Source organism: Temnothorax americanus, unplaced genomic scaffold (genome assembly GCF_048541705.1).
Source record: "Temnothorax americanus isolate GAGA-0224 unplaced genomic scaffold, ASM4854170v1 Scaffold48, whole genome shotgun sequence".
Taxonomy (NCBI): Eukaryota; Metazoa; Arthropoda; class Insecta; order Hymenoptera; family Formicidae; genus Temnothorax; species Temnothorax americanus.
This window is the reverse complement of record NW_027509635.1, coordinates 1,100,665-1,117,334: the sequence shown is the minus strand read 5'-3', so window position 1 is coordinate 1,117,334 and position 16,670 is coordinate 1,100,665. Positions and strand designations below refer to the sequence as shown.

General features: G+C 40.6%; 1 protein-coding gene and 1 long non-coding RNA gene across 4 annotated transcripts in view; one reads left to right on the top strand and one right to left on the bottom strand.

Annotated features, from left to right (window-relative positions):
* The window catches only part of Sarm (sterile alpha and armadillo motif), a 165,674-nt gene that overhangs the window by 25,555 nt on the left and 123,449 nt on the right, over window positions 1-16,670 (top strand). Inside the window, exon 1 of one of the 2 annotated variants that reach the window (XM_077417199.1) lies at window positions 11,958-12,914. The exons of the other annotated variant lie outside the window; for it this stretch is intronic. Within the exon in view, the coding sequence (XP_077273325.1) occupies window positions 12,828-12,914 (87 nt within the window). The 5' untranslated portion in view covers window positions 11,958-12,827. Of the gene's footprint in view, window positions 1-11,957; window positions 12,915-16,670 lie in introns of those variants that run through there. 2 annotated transcript variants of the gene reach the window in all.
* On the bottom strand, window positions 1,479-2,805 carry LOC143903534 (uncharacterized). 2 transcript variants are annotated; one of them, XR_013258741.1, is made up of 5 exons: window positions 2,666-2,805; window positions 2,396-2,464; window positions 2,094-2,240; window positions 1,851-1,944; window positions 1,479-1,740 (listed from the first exon to the last, which is right to left on the bottom strand). It is a non-coding gene; the product is annotated as an uncharacterized LOC143903534 (long non-coding RNA). The 2 variants fall into 2 exon arrangements; XR_013258740.1 differs by lacking the exon at window positions 1,479-1,740 and having other exon boundaries at window positions 1,774-1,944.

Genomic DNA, 16,670 nt, shown 5'->3' with positions numbered 1-16,670 from the left:
GTGTGTGTGTGTGTGTGTGTGTGTGTGTGTGTGGTGTGTGTGTGTGTGTGTGTGTGTGTGTGTGTGTGTGTGTGTGTGTGTGGTGTGTGTGTGTGTGTGTGTGTGTGTGTGTGTGGTGTGTGTGTGTGTGTGTGTGTGTGTGTGGTGTGTGTGTGTGTGTGTGTGTGTGTGTGTGTGTGTGTGTGTGTGTGTGTGTGTGTGTGTGTGTGTGTGTGTGTGTGTGTGTGTGTGTGTGTGTGTGTGTGTGTGTGTGTGTGTGTGTGTGTGTGTGTGTGTTGTGTGTGTGTGGTGTGTGTGTGTGTGTGTGTGTGTGTGTGTTGTGTGTGTGTGTGTGTGTGTGTGTGTGGTGTGTGTGTGGGTGTGTGTGTGTGTGTGGTGTGTGTGTGTGTGTGTGTGTGTGTGTGTGTGTGTGTGGTGTGTGTGTGGTGTGTGTGTGTGTGGTGTGTGTGTGTGTGTGTGTGTGGTGTGTGTGTGTGTGTGTGTGTGTGTGTGTGTGTGTGTGTGTGTGTGTTGTGTGTGTGTGTGTGTGTGGTGTGTGTGTGTGTGTGTGTGTGTGTGTGTGTGTGTGTGTGGTGTGTGTGTGTGTGTGTGTGTGTGTGTGTGTGTGTGTGTGTGTGTGTGTGTGTGTGTGTGTGTGTGGTGTGTGTGTGTGTGTGTGTGTGTGTGTGTGTGTGGTGTGTGTGTGTGTGTGTGTGTGTGTGTGTGTGTGTGGTGTGTGTGTGTGTGTGTGTGTGTGTGTGGTGTGTGTGGTGTGGTGTTGTGTGTGTGGTTGTGTTGTGGTGTGGTGTGTGTGGTGTGGTGTGTGTGTGTGGTGTGTGTGGTGTGTGTGTGTGTGGTGTGTGTGTGGTGTGGTGTGGTGTGGGTGTGGTGTGGTGGTGTGTGTGGGTGTGCGTGTGGGTGTGCGTGTGTGTGGTGTGTGGTGGTGTGGTGTGCGTGTGCGTGTGGTGGGTGCTGGTGCGTGTGGGTGGGTGGCGGTGGCGTTGCGGTGCGGTGGCGGTGCGGTGCGTGGCGGTTGCGCGTGGCGTGGTGGGTGTGCGCGTGCGCGTGGCGTGCGGTGGGCGTGGGTGGGTGCGGTGCGGCGTGGGCGTGCGGTGGCGTGGGTGCGGTGGCGTTGGCGTGCGGTGGGCGTGGGCGTGCGCGTGCGGTGCGCGTGCGGGGGGGTTGGGTGCGGTGCGCGTGCGGTGCGGTGCGCGTGCGCGTGGGTGCGCGTGCGGTGGCGTGCGCGTTGGGTGCGGTGTGCGCGTGCGCGTGCGCGTGCGCGTGCGCGTGCGCGTGCGCGTGCTGCGTGTGCGTGTGCGTGTGCGTGTGCGGTGTGCGTGTGCGTGTGCTGTGTGTGTGCGTGTGCGTGTGCGTGTGCGTGTGCGTGTGCGTGTGCGTGTGTGTCGTGTGGTGTGCGTGTGCTGTGTGCGTGTGCGTGTGCTGTGTGCGTGTGCTGTGTGCGTGTGCTGTGTGCGTGTGCTGTGTGCGTGTGCGTGTGTGTGTGTGTGTGTGTGTGTGTGTGTGTGTAATGACTATTCCGTCTGGTTTGGCATAAATAGCATTCTGTATGAAATTCAAACGATAAATAATACAAACTTGTCATCACCTGTGACAGAATAGAAAAGAACAATGTTCTCAAAATAATTACTAATTTTCAAATGCGGTTCTCTAACGTGGTGCATTTGCCAATTAGCTTCATTGTCCTCATCGTTATTAAAAAAAACATTCCATAAAAGAAATATATCCATCCTTGTATGATCCCTATGTTCAGCAACAATTTCAATAGACATGTAATAGAATGTAAATAATTTATTGCGGTTTTTGATACATCCAAGTGATAAGGAACAATATGAATTACATTTTGAATTTACCTTGAAGGAGATATTTTACAGTGAATGCGTTAACTTGCCTCGATACAGACTTTAATTGTCGATGTTTGTCAACAGCCCGCTAAAATCTAGTTTTCTGTAAAGGAATATATTTATTGAAATAATATAATAATATATGTTCCTCATTCTAAACATGTGTACATACAATAACATAATAGCAAAAATATATATATATCTAATTAACCTTCCTAGCACGAAAATTTTTCAATTTTATAATATACCTACCAAAAATGTCCTGCTCAATGGATCTGTCCTCACTTGCAGGTTTTTGATACATCCAAGTGATGATGAACAATATTTACAGTGAATGCGTTGAATTGTCTCGATACAGACGTTGATGTCTGTCAACAACCAGCTAACATTTACAGTTTTCTGTAAAAAAAAATATATTTATTGAAATAATATAATAATATATGTTCCTTTAATTCTAAACATGTGTACAATATAATATATAACAGCAAAAAATATATATTTTATAAACCTTCCCAGACACACAAAAAAATTTTTCAATTTTATAATATACCTACCGAAAAGTCCTGCTCACAATGGATCTGTCCTCACTCGCATCCATTTCAAAAGACTTGTAAGTCTTCAAGCTGCTTAAAAAAAATATTGCTTTAATTAAATTACATATTAACAATCAATGTAATGAGGTTAAGTGAAGTTAGAGGTTAGTGAGGTTAACAATTCGTTTTTCGGGATTTCTGTCAGTGAAACGTGTATGTACATATACTTCTATTATTTAATGTATATTTCAAAGAAAATAAAGTGTTAATCATTAGAACAATAATACGTACCTATTTCTCTGCTTTGATTAAAACTCAACGAACTCAACTTTCAGAGAGAACAATTGCGACTTGCTCCTCACAACGCAACGCAGTAATCCGTAATCCGAGTGCTGAGACAGCAAAGATTAGTCTAGGGGATTTTTCGAAATGAACTGATTGAGTACCACTGCTCGAGCCGATTAGAAATCCGACTACTTGTCGGAAACACCCAGAGTCTCTCGCTAGATTCGCTCGATAACGGAATCGATGCGGCACCCCCTTCCGTAGGGGCGTGCCAACCAATCGAGAGCGAGCTTGCAAGCTCGCGCGATATTCTAACGCAGGATCGTCGTAAGGTGGATCCTTCGGGGGCGCGCAACGGTCCCTCAGCGGCGTAGCGATTCCTCCAATTTGTCCCTGGGCAGCGGACTGGACTTTGTTCTGGCCGGTGTGCCTCCGATTTGACCCCGGGGCGGTGGCCAGCCACCCCGCGGGCCGGTATTGCGTGGAGGTAACTTGCTGAGGCCGGGTTTTCCCCAGGCGCCTGGGGCCCCGCCATCGGCGGCCCTGTCCATCGCTGCCTCATTCGCCGCACGTCTGCCGCGTTGCTCTCGCCGCCCGTGATCCATGTAAGTAGCTTCCGCGTTCGCCACCCCTCCTCGGTCCTTGGTCCTCCTGGACCCCTCTCGTTATCGGTACTCTCTCGAAGACTCGCCGTGGTGTGAGGCGCCGCGCGCATTATAATTACACATGAAAATAAAAGAATAGTCAAAACGCGGAAACGATATCGATTTTTGGCCTCTGGAGATCTCGTCGTCGCCTCTCTGACGGCAGCGGGGCGCTGCCACGAAGCGGCGGGCCGCAACGTCACAGCACATAACTTTTAGACGTGATTTCTTCCGTGAGCTCGGGCCCACGAAAATAGTGCGTTTTGTGAAGGTCGTGGGAGATAAAGTGCTTCCGGTGGCTGGTGTCGGTACGATAGATGTTCAAGCGAGTGTAAACAAGAAACTGGTAGATCGACAGTTGACGAACGTGCTCTTTGTTCGTGATTTGAAGCGGAATTTGTTTTCAGTGGGAGCCATAACTGATAGAAAATTCTCGTTCCATAGTTATCATAACCGTTGTGAAGTTTGAGATGACAACGGGACTCTATCCGCAGAAGGAGTTTGTCACGGAGATCTTTTCCGAATGCTGTTCAACGTGAAGGTCCCAGTAGAGTGTAATGTGGCCCAGCAGATTCATTAAAGTTATGGCACGAAAGGCTAGGACACATAAATATAAAATCTATCAAAGAAACAGTACAGGCCGGAGCGGTAAATGGGATGAAGGTTGAAAGTGGAGAAGAGTTCTTTTGTGAAGCATGCATAATGAGAAAACAGGCCCAGAAATCACATCCTTCAAGCAAACGGGAGAAGGCAGAAAAACTGGGAAAAATGATCCACTCAGATGTATGTGGTCCTTTGAATATGGAATCTCCTCGAGGATCAAGATATTTTGTTCTGTTTAAGGATTCTGGTTAAGGACTGGATTTCGAACGGTATATTTTATGCGACACAAAGATGAAGTCTTCGACAAATTTAAAAAGTATGAGGCGTTAGTTTTTAAACAGACTAACAACAAGATAAAAGTGTTACGCTCCGACAACGGCAGGGAGTACTTGTCAAAGGAGTTTGGCGAATTTTTATAGAAAGATGGAATTTGTCATGAGAGAAATCTACACCGTACGTTCACCAGCAGAATGGGCGTGCGGAACGTGAGATGCGAACGCTCGTAGAGAGCGCCAGATCAATGTTGATCGCGAAGAATCTGCCAAAGAACTTATGGGCGGAAGCAATGGAAACAGCGGCATACGTTTTGAATCGCACTGTCTCAAAGTAAAAAGATATGACTGCTTATGAAAAATGGTTTAAGCGTAAACCAGAAGTAAAACATGCGAGTATTCGGGAGCGCTGCATACAAGAATGTTCCGAAAGATAAGAGGAAGAAGATGGATCCGAAAAGTGAAAAGATGATTTTCGTTGGCTACGAAGATGAGTCGACGAATTACCGACTGTGGGATGCTGCTATACAGAAAATATATGTAAGCTGTAATGTGGATTTCAATGAGACAACAGAAGAATTAGGAGATTCCTACAGGGAGGAAGCAGTTTTCCAGTTGTCCTTCGGAGATTATCACGGCATGGACGAAGCAGAAGATGCTGACTCACGGTCAACAGCTGAAGATCATCCTGGTGTTCCACAGCCAACAGTCGAAGATGCTGGTGAGCAACGAGATGATTCGGTTCCTGCGGAGAGACAGTTACACGATAGAAGTAAGTTACGTGAGCCAAACCGTTATAGTGAACACGGATACGCGTTGTTTTGTGTATCGGCGTAGATGTTATTCACATCGACTCCGTCGTTTCGTATAATGTTCATTTATTTTATTTCAATACAAGGTTTCACTTAGCGTTATTGTAACTCGCGTCTTTATCAGTGTAAAATGCCGAAGCAAGTACGCGCCTTTATTTCACGTTCCACGCTCGGAATCGCATAAAACCGGGATAACGCCTCAGGACTGTTGTCCTGGATCCACGGTCTGACGACATCGCCTGGGGGCTGTTGCCCTGAGTCGTCTAATAATATTTAACAGATACACGACAACGCCTGGGAGTATTTCACTCTGACTTGCGTTTGCTCGGACGCACGGACTCGTCTGACACGTGTATGGCTCTGCTGTTGCGGACAGAATGTCCTTTTCTGTCGTGATCCTCGCCGTCATCGTTCTGTCAAAAAGTTCCCTTATTGGTCGCCTTGATACTTTAGACGCAGATGAGTGGTACACGCAGTGGCGACGGCGCCCCCGCGATCTTTGGCGCCGAGGCTCCTCTTGACTCGAACCTGAGTCGAACCTGTTTCGTGTCAGACCAAATTGTGGCGACATGACCGTCATTAGACTGGCGAATATTTACCATCCGTATCTCATATGTTTCTGTATGTCCTATGTCTGCGTCCGAGTTGTCTGTCTCTATGCAACATATGTATATGTGCATGTGTTTCTAATTTTTCATACGCATGTCGTGCACGACCTTTTTGTTCATGATACGTAACACGCGTTTAATGTAGATTCTGTGCCTATGTCATATAAAAGTGCAATTAATAGTGAAGATTGTGAGAAGTGGCAAAAGAGGCAATGACGGAGGAGATGACCGCTCTCCGGTAAAATAAAACGTGGACACTCGAAGAACTTCCAAAAGGGTGTCGAGTTCTCAGGTGTAAATGGGTATACTCCAAGAAGATGGATTTGGAGGGAAATGTAAGGCGTTGTAAGGCGAGACTTGTAGCACGGGGCTATGGTCAGCGTGAAGGAATTGATTATTTTGATACTTTTGCGCCGGTATAATAGTACGCTACGAATCTATTAGGGTCTAATTAGCAATCGCAGCCAAAGAAGATTATGATATCGCGCAATTCAATGTAAAAACGGCGTTTTTATATTGTAATTTAAAAGAGATAATCTATATGGAGCAACCACGTGGTTTTGAGGATAAAGAGAAACCAAATGCGGCTTTGTAGATTGCATAGGAGTTTATACGGTCTTAAACAATCTCCCCGCTGTTGGAATACAGAGTTTGTTGATTTCTTAAAACTTTTCAATTTTAGACAGTTAGAGAATGATCATTGTGTGTTCATAGGCATAGTAGATGGAAAAATTGTATACTTAGCCTTGTATGTGGATGATGGTCTTATGTTGTCAAGATAAAAAATTGTAATAGCAAAAGTTTTGAAAATATTGCAGGAAAGGTTTTAAATAACAGTGGGAGATGCTATACACTTCGTCGGTATTGATATCGAGCGAGATCGTGAAAACCGTACTATAAAGATTGGGCAGAAAGCGTACATTCAGAAAATGCTTGAAAAGTTCATGTTAAAAGACGCAAATCCGGTAAGTGTTCTCTCTGAACCTGGAGTACATTTGGCTCAATATCAATGTCCGAAAACTGAAGCGGAAAAAGAACAAGTGGAAGATATTCCATTTCGTGAAGCGATCGGTTCCCTTTTATTAGTAAACCAGATATAGAATACGCGGTAAATCAGGCGAGTCAGTTCTTAACTTGTTATGGCCACGAGCATTGGCAAGCGGTTAAAAGGATCTTTCGGTATTTAAAGGGAACTGTATATTATGGAATTGTGTATGGAAAAAGTGAGAGTAACGGCGAATTACACGGATATACTGATGCAGACTATGCTGGATGTACTGATACGCGAAGATCTACAAGCGGTTTCGTATTTTTATTAAATGGTGGGCCAATAGCGTGGTCGAGCCAGAAGCAGCGGGTAGTTGCTCTCTCGACCACTGAGGCAGAATATATTGCGCTGTCTACAGATACCAAAGATGCGATATGGTTGCATAAACTTATAACGGAACTAGGTTTTGAGTTTGATACAGTTTCCATGTATGTTGATAACCAATCTGCTATTAAGCTAACAATAAGTAATCCTGAATATCATAAAAGGACCAAGCACATCGATGCACGTTTTCATTTTGTTTGGGATGTATATGAACGTGGTGATATCGATGTAAAATATATGGACACAAAAATGCAACTTGCTGATATTCTTCCAAAGCCGTTGGCAAAACAGCAGTTTGGTTGTCTACGAAGTAAGTTAAGCATTTTAAACGGCTCTAAATAAGTGGGAGTGTTGAAAATAAAGTGTTTAGGTCGTTGCTTGCGTTAATGCCATGCTGTGTCTCCCGGATGCTTTTGTTTCACGGTACATCTAACGACCCTTTCCCCCACTGTGTGGCAACTTTGCCGCAGGCTGTCTTAAGTGTGTGAGAGTGGGTCCTTCTGTATCTTATGTGTGTGAGTGTGGGTCCTTTTGTTTTTTCGTTTTCCCGCTCACAACGTTCTTGGTATCGACCGTGATCAGTCGTGCGTTGTCACGCGTTATGTTAACTTCGATAGTTGTTCTCAAATAGTGCAAGCTTTATTTTTCTGTTCCTAAACTGTGCGATCTGACTGATAATAAATACACAGCAATAATATAACCGTGGTGTAGCGTGCTATTATTTACTTATTATTTACAACAGACCCAAATCTGAAAACAATATGGCATTTGTTCGAAGAAGGCGGTTTAGATCAAGGCGCTTCTTCGTCGAGGCACATTGCTCCCCGACATATGCGGCGAAAGTATGGATTTAATCATCGTCAATCTTGCATTTATCGCGATAGCGCAAGCGTTTCGAGGAATTATTGACACTGTCTGTCAATTGTTGGTCGATATTGGTAATCTTTAACTCGCTGTGTCGTAAAGTGCGCTTTATGGTAATTGGCAATTGGTGAATACAATCTCACACGCGATTAATTTCAGTCAGAATCTTAATACCCGTGTTATTGGCCAGGTAAAAGCGTGTAAAGATCGATGGCGAGACGGAAAAGTCGCAAAAAAACATATTTAGGTAGTATGACTTGTAACTCATCTTTCAGTTGATATACATACATAGCTATTTCGTTGAATTGATTCTTTCGAATGAGAGAGAGGGAGAAGAGGAGAGGAAGAGGGAGAAAGGAGGAGCAGAGAAAGAAAGAGGGAGAGAGAGAGAGAGAGAGTGAGAGAGAGAGAGAAAAGTTTATAATTTAATTACGGAATCATTACTAATTTGTAATTATCCGTATAATTATTCATATTGTGGTAATTACATAAATACATTACATCTATTGTCAAACATTGTTCAAATAGTCTCCGAACACAGCAATCAGCAATATATCGTTCTATTACTACTCTTACTCTGCATGCTCTGAATACTTGGTGTCGGACAACATTGCAAACGGGACGTTGTATCGTGCTATTCCCACGGAACGTGGGTTAACTCATCGCAATATACCATGCGATATGATGCGTTATAATTTGCGAATCTTGAGAATAACTTATCAATAGGGTCACAAAAGTGCAAGTTTTTCGCAAAAGTTGAAACAATCATGTGAAATGCAGGTGTATTTGGGTGTAGTTCCGAATAACCCCTGCTCCCGATCGACCTAAAATTTTACAAATAAGTTGTTTTTAATGTAAAAATTGAAGTGCGCGTGGTCCCAACTTCGAGAAATAAAAAAATTTTTTTTTTATGATAGCATTTATCGACTAAAATCGATTCTATATGATATCTATGTTACTGTAAAAGTGATAAATTCGCTAATTATATATAATTACCGGTTATTGTGCATAATTTTTAACATACGGTAATAAATGTGATAAATTATAGCAAATCTATCAATTTTACCGGTAATAACCAAGACATTTTGGTAAAAGTAATAAATCTTTCATTAATTTTGTTGTGGGTGAAAAAGTGTGAATTTATTGTATTCACATGATATCGGTGTATTATAAATATAACTATTGATGTGCAACGTCCACAGTTCATATATGTACAAGTAGGGAATAAATATATTGTTGTGTAGGTGCTGGTAAATAATATCTCGTATGTATGCTCTTAACACTTTACTTTATTCGCTGACGTGTACAATATCGGAGAGCACGACAAGGCACGTGTGACTTTGTTCGTGTCTCATTCGTGTGTGTGTTCTCGGAAACGGAAATCCCCGCGCGGTAATCGGCGAGTCCACAACCGACGATGCGCCGTCCTACGCTACTCATTGCGGTCGCGCCCGTAGTGGCGCCGCAACTCTAATACGCGCGGTATTTGAACATGCGTAGTCACACAACACTCTTCCCTCCGTGAAAGGAGGTTATACGCTAGGACGTCTTCGCATTAACGGTAATCTGCCAACCACGCTGGTGGCCTCCTATTTCGCTCCGGAAGTACCCTTCTTTGTACCGGCTCTGGAGCTACTGCTTCCTCTATTTGAGGTGGTGGACCTTCCGCCGGTTCGGCCGGCAACTGTACTTCTGCATCACCAACATTTTGTGGCATTGCCGCGTTTTCACACTCCTCCATCACATCGGGTGGATTCACGTCTATCTTTATTCCCGGTTCTTCCGAGTGATCCCTGTATTCCCCCGAACGGAGAAGTTGATTTACATGCCGTTCCCAAATTCGGCCGTCATCAAGTCTAACTCGGTAGTGTAACTTTCCTGTGCGATAAATAATTTCGCCGCGTTTCCACTTAAGTGAACCTCTGTAATTGCGGCATCGCATATATAAATTCAAATTTATTGTTTATGTTTTACAATTTTGTAAAGGTATAAATCTTATTGTTTTACGATTATTTTTATAACATGTGATGTTTATGTTTAATGCAGGATAAAATATCCTGAACAGTTCATATATGTACAAAAGTAGGGAATAAATATTTAAATATATATATATATATATATATATATATATATATATATATATATATATAATAGAATGTCTGTCTGTGTCTGTTCTTTATACATTCCTACATACTTTGACATAGAATATGACTTTGTATAGTTACTCCCTAGGATGCTGCAAAAAATATAGGCTACTTTAAAAAAATATTCACATTTTTTATAAAATTAAAAAATTTTTTTATAAATATTTTTCTCACTGACATATAATAAATCAAATTATTTTGTCACATTTTTTATTACATTTTCTAAAAAATTATATAATTTCTTTATCTGTTCTCTATATGCTCCTACACATTTTAAAAATAAAGTTATCATAAAAAATATCTTTTTGTCCTCATATATATTTTTTTATTTTTGTAAAAGTCGCTTTTTTCAACTTTATTTCTTTATAAATAATTAGAAATACACAATTGGGTATATAGAATATCGCTACAAATAGCGAATATAAGGAAGGAGGATATCAGATAGCGTAGAGAATCGGTGTCGTCGGGAAAATAAGGAGCGAGGTAGAACTCATAAAGGTGCGATTTCATTGACGCTAGAACTACATTTTCTTGACGCTGCCGCTGGTTTCTAGCGTCAATGAAATCGCGCCTTAAGGCGCGAGTCAGAGTCCACAAGGAGCGAGTCGGTGCGAGTCGACTGCAGTCGTTAGGGAATAACGTCGGTGTTAGGAATAACGCGTTGTCGAATCTTAGTCGTAAACGCTCGAGCCGAGCGCTTTCCTTATTTAACTAAATTTAAAGACACTAATCGTATATGCAATCGATCGATAACGTCCTATGTTGTTTCACTGACTCGAGAATGAATAGCCCCTCGGTTTACAACTTTATACGCGTGCTATATATAGGGTGCATTCGGGGAGACTCTATTAACGCTATAAACGCAAACGCTATGAACTTCGTTCGAGGAGCCAATAGCGCGTTAGTGATAGCAAGCTCCCCGAACGCAGCTTAAGCGCCAATAGCATTTCGTGCCTCACCTCGAAAATAATAGCGAAAATAGCGCGAGTGATGACGTCACGCCACCTTTACAGTGACGTCATCGTCGTATATCACAGCGCCACAAAGCGTCTCCTCGAACAGTTTTGGACGATAATTGTGCTAATAGCGTGCTCCCCGAATGCACTCATATTACATATACTATAATTATGTTTTATATGTCGTATATGTATACATATATCATATAGAATCAATTTTATTAGTCGATAAGTGCTCATAAAATTTTTTTTTAATTTCCCGAAGTTGGGATCACGCATACTTTTACATCCAAAACAACTTATTGTAAAATTTTAGGTCGATCGGGAGCAGAGGTCATTCGGAACTATATCCGTTTATTTCAACATTGTTGCAAAAACGATAAAACATCGAAAGTAAATAACGCATACCTATAAAAAGAATTACAGCTATATTCGTGATATCAGTAACGTAAACGGAAACAAAAGGCTCTAAAAATAACAAAATATTTTTCTTTTTTAACGTAATACAGAAAAGACAGAAAAAAACTCCGTGACACCACAGAAATATCCTTGTCAAAGCAGCCCTCGACAATATATTCATGGGCACTTTATACAAATCATTCCGTTACGCGAAACTCACCCCTGTTAAGCTAGTCCGCCTCACCAGCGCTAAATAAATTCTAGCACATTAAAAATTTATAGTGCTAATTACGTGCCGATGTCAAGAGTGTTCAAAAAATATCATCAATTATTACACGGCATTTAATCGAAAGAATATTTTGTTTCTAAACGCATTGTGTGCGCTTCTCTCTAACTATTCGCCGTTCGTATGCCGACCGCGTCGACGCCGACGTATAGGCGACGTTAGTCATCGAGCGGGCGCCAACGACTCCAACGAGTCCGATGCCGAGATATTCGAATGTGAATTGCCACAGCGAGAAGTGAGTCGCGCAAAGTGAGCCGCGAGAACGGAACGCCACGGAGCGGAGAGCTCGCCCTGCTCGCCAGCTTCAGTGCGATGCCGACGGCCACGTTGAAAAGACGAAATCGTTGATCGTTTCTCTCATTTGAATAACGCGACTGAGCCTCGCTCAGTTAAGATTCGCTCATTGGTCAAAAATCGAGCTACTTCGTGTCGTTGTGAGAAACGCGTATCTATCGATCGCGCGATTCGGCGAAACTGGAAATCGATTGACTTTTCGGTGCCAGTTACGCGGTAGTACCGCGCAATTATTCACGGCGTTATCGCGGAGCGACGTTCGATCGTGGCGATTCGGTGTGAAGTGATCGTCGCGTCTCTCGCCTGTTGCGCGTGCGGGGGATGAGGCCCGTTGTTTTCGATCCTCGCAGACGCGCCTCACGCGCCTAGCGAACGAAACATGTAGGCGTAGTGAGAGGGGGCAAGCGAATCGCGACGCGCGCGCGCGGCGGCCAAGTATGCACAATACTGTGAATGCGCGCGCGTGTTTTGTGTGACGTAACACGGCGCGGGCGCGAGGCACGCGTTTGTATGACATATTACGGCGCGCGAGGCACGCATCTGTTTGTCTCTCTAACGCCTCCTTGCCGAATTACGTGTCGTCGATATAATATAGAGGTGCCTCTGCCTCGTCGCCATTGTTTACGACGGGATTAAAGATCAGTTCAGTACTTCGACGTCCGTGGTGCGAGATGCATGGGTAACGAGATTCACGGACGCATATAACGTTATTTCCTCCTTACGATTATTTCCGTACATTGCCGTTCGACTCCGATTGAACGTCGCGTTGCTTTTTTTTTTAGTATGGCCAAAGTGCATGCGTTTGCGCGACCGACAAAATAACTATAAATCGGTCAATCGTAGCAGTTCGTGGCGCGTCGCGTGTGATATATAATGGTGGATCGGGGAAGCGATTGAAGAAATCGAAGTGGAAAATGCGTACCACAGCACCGCCGAGGACTGTCAAGCAGTTCCGCAGGAACATCAGTCACGATGCTCCTCCGAACTATAGGAATCGATTGGTACGTTGAAATATCACAGCTTATTTATAATATATTTTTCGAGGTTCATTTTAATCATTCGATCTCTTCATTTTGCTCATTGCTCTGATTTAAATTTATTACTTGTTTATATATGTATAACATTTATGTAATATCTAAATGACTGATCTTAATTATCGTTTGAAAACGATAGTCGAAAGCGGAACACTTGCTAAATCCCCCTTTTCCAAAACATGTTTTTCGCGCGATGTCATTTAGAGACGCACTTTTAACGCTCTCGAAATTTTTTTTTCGAGAAGGCAAATGTAAATGAGAGCGTATATTTTTGATGCAACAAACGGCGCGTTGCAAACGCGCGAGAGAGGGAACCGGTTCTCTTCCTTATAAGCTATAAACATGCAGTTTCCTTTCACCTTCGGCGGGAGACTTATCGGCGTCGTTCGTGCGTGAGATAGAACATTTTTACATTCTCACCACCCGACATGCGTCTGAATTCGCGCGATTCAATGCGCTATATAGATATAACGCAGCATTGTGAACCGCCCAACTTTTACGTTAAACTCGTATTATCTTAATCCGAGAGTCTTTCTTTGTTTTTCGTATCTGACATTTCTCAATCATTATTTAGCATTTTTAAAGCGTCATGTGATACAATTATTTTTATCTCGAAAAAAAAGTAGCTCTGTCATTCACAACGAAAATGTCTCGAGAATGTTATTAATTATAAATAATCAACATAAAGAATATATATATATATATACTTTTAATAGATATACATTTTTAATTTATATAATTTATTTAATTATATATTTAATATAATTATATCTTAAGAAACATATATATCTTTACACATAGAAAGGTGTACCTACTATATAAATAGATTCATAGACAATTTATTATATAAATTATACATAATTATACATAATTATAATTTATTATACAAAATATAATATTAAATGTTCGAGAATTACTTGCTATTTTCTTCTAAATACTTTCTTTCTCATTTGACGCATGATCTTTGGACATTCCTAAATATATAGCAATATTCGTTTTGTATTCGCAAATTCTAAATTAATGATTTATTAGATCTTTTATTATTCTTGGTCAATTGATATAGATAAACCACTTGCTGTTGCTTCATAAAGAAATACCTATCTTTGTTGCTCAAACGGAGAATGATCATCCGGGATAATTTTTACATCTCGAAAAAATGAAATTCACATTACAGTAATTTTCTTTATCGATATTATGTAAGTGTCGTTATCTTTATAAAGTCTTATTTTAAATTGCTATAAAATGGACAATATATTTCCGTTTTATCTAATAACTATATTTCTTTCGAATCTTTAAATATGCAATTAAAATCCGCAATATAAAGGCATTTTATTAATTAATGTTTTTCAGAAATACTGTCATACTGAGCTGCTTAATGTGTTTCTTCCATTTATTTAACTTTTTTTTGTTTCTTTCCTATTTTTTTCAGAAAATATTAAGTAAATTTATATACATAATGTTCTTATAAATATCAATAAATTATAGAATAATTAATAATATAGACTAGAGTATGTAATTAAAACAATGATTTTTAATTGAGAAATAAAAATCACCCCAGGTCATTTTACAGAAAAAGAAATCAGATGATTTATATCCGAGTTAATAACTATTGTTTGGAATGTACTTATGTTTAATTTTCAGAATAACAATTTTAGTATGTATTTCGATGTATCTTCTACGCGCGCGCGCGCGCGCGCGTCACATATTATTACGCAAAAGTGTCCAGCCGCAAAGCATTCAGTGCACTGTTTCGTATCGAAAAAGATAAAGTTGAGAATTTTAGACATGTACACATACATACACACAAAACATACGTAAGATTAGCTTTGCTATTTTGCCGATATTTTTTGTATTAGAAGATTTTAATATCAATGTAAATAAAGGAGAGGTCAACTTATCGAGCTTAGCCTTACGGATTGCTCGCGATTAATAATAATCTGATTTTATTTGTGTATAAATTGTAAACAGACGTTTGGGAAAATCCCCGGGCGAGACGATCGCGATAACTCGCACCTATTCCGTGGCGGTATCAGTGTTTATTTCCGGTTTTGCAGACGCTTTTTTATAGCACCTTTGACAAAGCCACTATAAAAAAAATAATCGCCGGATATTTTTCCACGCGCTCGTCTACGATTGTTGTTATATCTGATGACGAAGCTCGACTACTTTTGTTTACGACTTAATTATCCAATCCCGCGATTCCAATTGTCGACTATAAAATGCGTGAAGACCGTGCATTGCTACAGTCAATATTTACAAGACAAATTTATATCACTACGATGTGAGAATTATGCAAGTCATCTGCTTATAGGTGTAAAAAAATGGATACAATAATTCACTAAATTGAGTTATTATTTTATAATAACTCAATGAATTTTTTATAAGAAAGCATGACTTGAATTAATACAAATATTTTTAGCAAATGCGTTAATCTATACTATTATTATAAAGCAACAGGGTTTGCATTTTTTTGTTCGCTATGATCTCGGAAACCAATGGACCGAATTTTTACCAAACGTATATGAAATAGGGGTAGAATTTCCCGGGGAGTGCTATAGGATGTATAGTTTTTTGTTACCGATCTTCTGGAAACCGGTTTTTCTAATTTCTTCAATTTTTCGGTAAATAATTGACGGAATTTCAAAGAATTGTATATAAAACAGGGGTTGAATTTTCCGGGGAGTGCCATAAAATGTATAATTTTTTGTTACCGATTTCTTTGAAAACCGGTACTGAAGTTTTTGAAATTAAAAACTATTTGACCGAATTTTTATTAAATTTCATATACTTTTAATATCGATTTTTTTGGAAACCGGTATCAGAAGTTTTTTGAATTAAAAACCATTTGACCGAATTTTTATTAAAAGTATATGAAATAGGGGTAGAATTTCCCGGGGAGTGTATAGAGGTAGAGTGTATGGTTTTTTGTTACCGATTTTCTGGAAATCGGTTTTTTTTATTTTTCTAATTTTTCGAGAAATAATTGACCGAATTTTTACTAAAAGTATATGAAATAGGGGTAGAATTTCCCAGGGAGAACTATAATTTTTTGTTACCGAGATCATAGCAAATAAAAAAAGGCTACAAACTGTTTTTTTATTATAACAGTAAAGAATTTTGCATAAAACAGAGGTAGAATTTTCGAGATTAAATAAGTTGTTAAATTCACATGTTAAATATTAATCAATTGATCAATATCGAAAGTCGCTTTCGGAAAATAATTGATCGAATCTTCTTGTGGTGTTATTTTTTGACCCGGTATATTTATTCTTTATACACACACACACACATACAAACACTAACCCAAACACACATACACAAGAGATGTAAATCCGACCAGGCAACTTCCACGTGGTACATCTTGGGTAATGATAATGCCGGCGGTATTGACACAAAATTGAGGTATGGCATATTATATGCAAAAATGCTTTATTTCCGAAATATAAGTTTGTAATATTGAAAATTAAAAAATGGCAAAAGCTACGCGTATGAAAGCAATGCATATGGAGAGAGGGAGAGAGAAAGAGAGAGAGAGAGAGAGAGAGAGAGAGAGAGAGAGAGACTATTTGCGTGTCTTAGTACACATATTCTCCGGGGCGAAGCCCGGCGGGGCATGCTAGTACATAATAAAATCTGGATTATATATAATTGATGAAAAATAGCTAAATATATCTTATAAAATTAAAGTCAGGGTTTAAAGTTAGATCGTATAGATCGTATCAG